The 2750-nt window shown below is 45.9% G+C and overlaps 1 protein-coding gene across 1 annotated transcript; it reads left to right on the plus strand.

Moving 5' to 3' along the window:
* The first annotated feature begins 1572 nt into the window (after positions 1 to 1572).
* On the plus strand, positions 1573 to 2750 carry LOC131025602 (uncharacterized). Its single transcript, XM_057955402.1, has 3 exons — positions 1573 to 2192; positions 2336 to 2420; positions 2541 to 2750. Exons 1-3 carry the CDS (start codon positions 1573 to 1575, stop codon positions 2748 to 2750), a joined length of 915 nt encoding a protein of 304 aa, XP_057811385.1.

Here is a 2750-nt window from a genome sequence, read left to right on the forward strand (position 1 = left end):
ATAGTAAAGAAACCCTTAGCCATAGGAATGAATTGGCAATCCGAGCACTGCCAGATACGCTGCAACTCTAGCGTAATATCCGCGAACGAACGCGGCTTGTCGCCTTTGCGAAGGATCATCCTCCCGATCAAAGCAAACTGAAATTCATCAAGACGCTGTTGATACTCTGATTTCGGGATCGATAAAGTAACGACCTCCCCCTCACGTTTCGAATGAAGTGTACGAAGACCATAAGCAGGAAAATCCGGCTGCTTGATCATGGTAGGCCGAACTTTCGCGGCATAAGAGATAGGTTCGCTGCACGACGGGATTACCTGTTCCGAGTCGTTTAATCCTCCAGAAGGCTTTTCTGTATCAACATGAGGCGTCGACTGCTGCCCAGCAGCCACTGCGCCGGACGGAACAGTTGATTTCGAGCGAAACACGTCAAAGTTAGATGATACCGGGGGGAGGTTGAGGCCCCCCTTTTCACGATTGAAAGCCGGCGAACTCAAGTCCGTCACCGGCGGACTCGATTGACATCCGGCGGCGACTGTGCAGCTGGGGACCTGCTGCGGTGTGGTGGTCGAAGATCTGGATCGGGCAGATTTCCTTCGATCTTGATCGGCGGCGCCAAGATAAGGATCGGGCAGATTTGGATCGGCAGCGCCGAGATCTGGAGGCTGCTGACGGCGTCCTTCCATCACATCTTAGCTACTGCCGACGGAAGGAGGTGGTGGCACGACGATGGTCTCGTCGGACCTCCAGCGGCAGCAACTCAGCAGATCTCTCCACCAGAGTCAGCGGCCCGCGAAGCTCGTCGCTGTTCGCGGTGGCGGCTAGGCACCAATCAGCGGCGGGCAGCAGCGAGGAGGCGCGAGCAGCGGCGGCGAAGTCTTCAGCGGCTGGCGGCGTGACTGCCTTTAGGGTCTGCTGGGGGCGACTCTGCTGGAGAGCTCGACAACTCAGCGGCGAGATCGGGCAGCGGCGAGGAAGCGCGAGCAGCGGCGCCGGTTAGATCTGGTTTTTCCGCCAGATCTTGTTTTTCAGCTTATTCGACTATGGGAGTACATAATAAGTTGGATTTGCAAACAAAAATTATTACTATTAAATTAAAATTTAATGTATTTATTTTACCCAAGACATACCTTTAACGCTCCACTTTAAAAAAAATTAAAGAAGGCCAACAGTTGGTTTTAAATATTTTTTCTTCACCGTCCACATCTTATCAAAAAGTGATGTTAGCCATTTCACTATCACCGCCATTATCAAAAGAGGTAAATAAAAAAATGATAAGAGGAAAGGAAAGGAAAGAAAATCACTACAGACCTAATTAATAATAAAATATAGTGATATGATTTGCCAGCTTTGACCATGGATTGTTCTAGATGTGCATTCATATTTTATTTGTCAATGCATGTGTTTCTACATTATTTTTCCTCAAACCTAATAAATGTATTTAGAATTAATGATACTCCCTTTGTCCCATAAAAGTGTGCATCATTTTTATGGCACATGCTTAATAAAATATTAGATGAGTGTATTTTTTTTTTTTTTTTGAGTAGGCGAAGATATATTATTAATCACAAGAACATGGTACATGGAAATGACCCACCACAAACTCCGGAGATTCATTCCAAACATGAAGTAAAGAAATATCTTGTGCCGCTTTCGCTAAATCATGAAATCTGTTTAAAGGATGATTGCCTCTTCTTTTGTCGTGACTCTCCTGCTGAATGTGCCAGTTTAAAGAATGTTCTCAGGGTGTATGAATTGGCTTCCGGTCAGGCGATTAACAATCAGAAATCTGGCATATTTTATAGTTCCAATGTTCATCAAGGTGACCGTGAGCTGCTGTCCAACATCTTAGGTGTGTCGGTGCCGTTGAATACGGGCAGATATCTTGGGCTCCCATCTCTTCTTGGCAGAAAGAAGCGTGAGATCAGTTTTCTTCGGGAGCGGGTGTGGTCGTGTATTCAATGTTGGAATGGGAATAAACTCTCTAAAGCCGGAAAAGAGATTTTGATTAAAGGGGTGGCGCAAACTATTCCCTCTTATACTATGGCTATCTATGCTCTCCCCATTAGTTTAACAGATGAGCTCGAGAGACTTATGAATTCCTTTTGGTGGGGGCATAAGGCCGGTACGGGGAAGGGCATAAAGTGGATGAAATGGGAAAGGTTATGTGTGGATAAGGCTCTTGGTGGCATGGGGTTTCGAAGTTTCCAACTTCTTAATGTTGTTTTGCTTGGCAAGACGGGATGAAGATTGATTGAAGATCATGGTGCGCTTGTTTGCCGCGTTCTTAAGGCGAAATATTTTCCAAATTTTGATTTTCTTACACTTTGGGTCACAGTCCAAGCTTTTCCTGGAGAAGTATCATGTCTGCTCAAGACTTGGTCAAGAGAGGGGTGAGATGGCACATTGGTGATGGCTCTAGGGTTCGTGTGTTCAACGACCCGTGGTTGCGAAGTAAAGAGAACTTTCGTGTGGCTGCTGCTTGCCCACTGGAACTTTCAAGGATGTGAGTCAATGAATTATTGTTACCTGATTCTTTCCAGTGGGATTCTACTTACGTGAAACATATTGTTGGCGAGGAGGAGGCTACGCATATTTTGGGAGTTCCTATTTTTTCGAACTCGGGGGATGACAAACTGATATGGCATTATACGGATAATGGTAAATACTCTGTGAAATCTGCTTACAAGTTAGCAAGTTCTCTTATCCTTGATGAGTTGCATGGCGTGGATCGGGATCGGCCCAAGATCTAG

Source organism: Salvia miltiorrhiza, chromosome 5 (assembly GCF_028751815.1).
Source record: "Salvia miltiorrhiza cultivar Shanhuang (shh) chromosome 5, IMPLAD_Smil_shh, whole genome shotgun sequence".
NCBI classification, from domain to species: domain Eukaryota; kingdom Viridiplantae; phylum Streptophyta; class Magnoliopsida; order Lamiales; family Lamiaceae; genus Salvia; species Salvia miltiorrhiza.

Coding starts and splice junctions, on each gene's coding strand:
- LOC131025602 (XM_057955402.1), top strand. CDS start 1,573: ATGGTACATGGAAATGACCCACCACAAACTCCGGAGATTCATTCCAAA. Junction 2,193..2,335: donor AAGGCTCTTGGTGGCATGGG/GTTTCGAAGTTT, acceptor TTTGGGTCACAG/TCCAAGCTTTTCCTGGAGAA. Junction 2,421..2,540: donor ACATTGGTGATGGCTCTAGG/GTTCGTGTGTTC, acceptor GATTCTTTCCAG/TGGGATTCTACTTACGTGAA.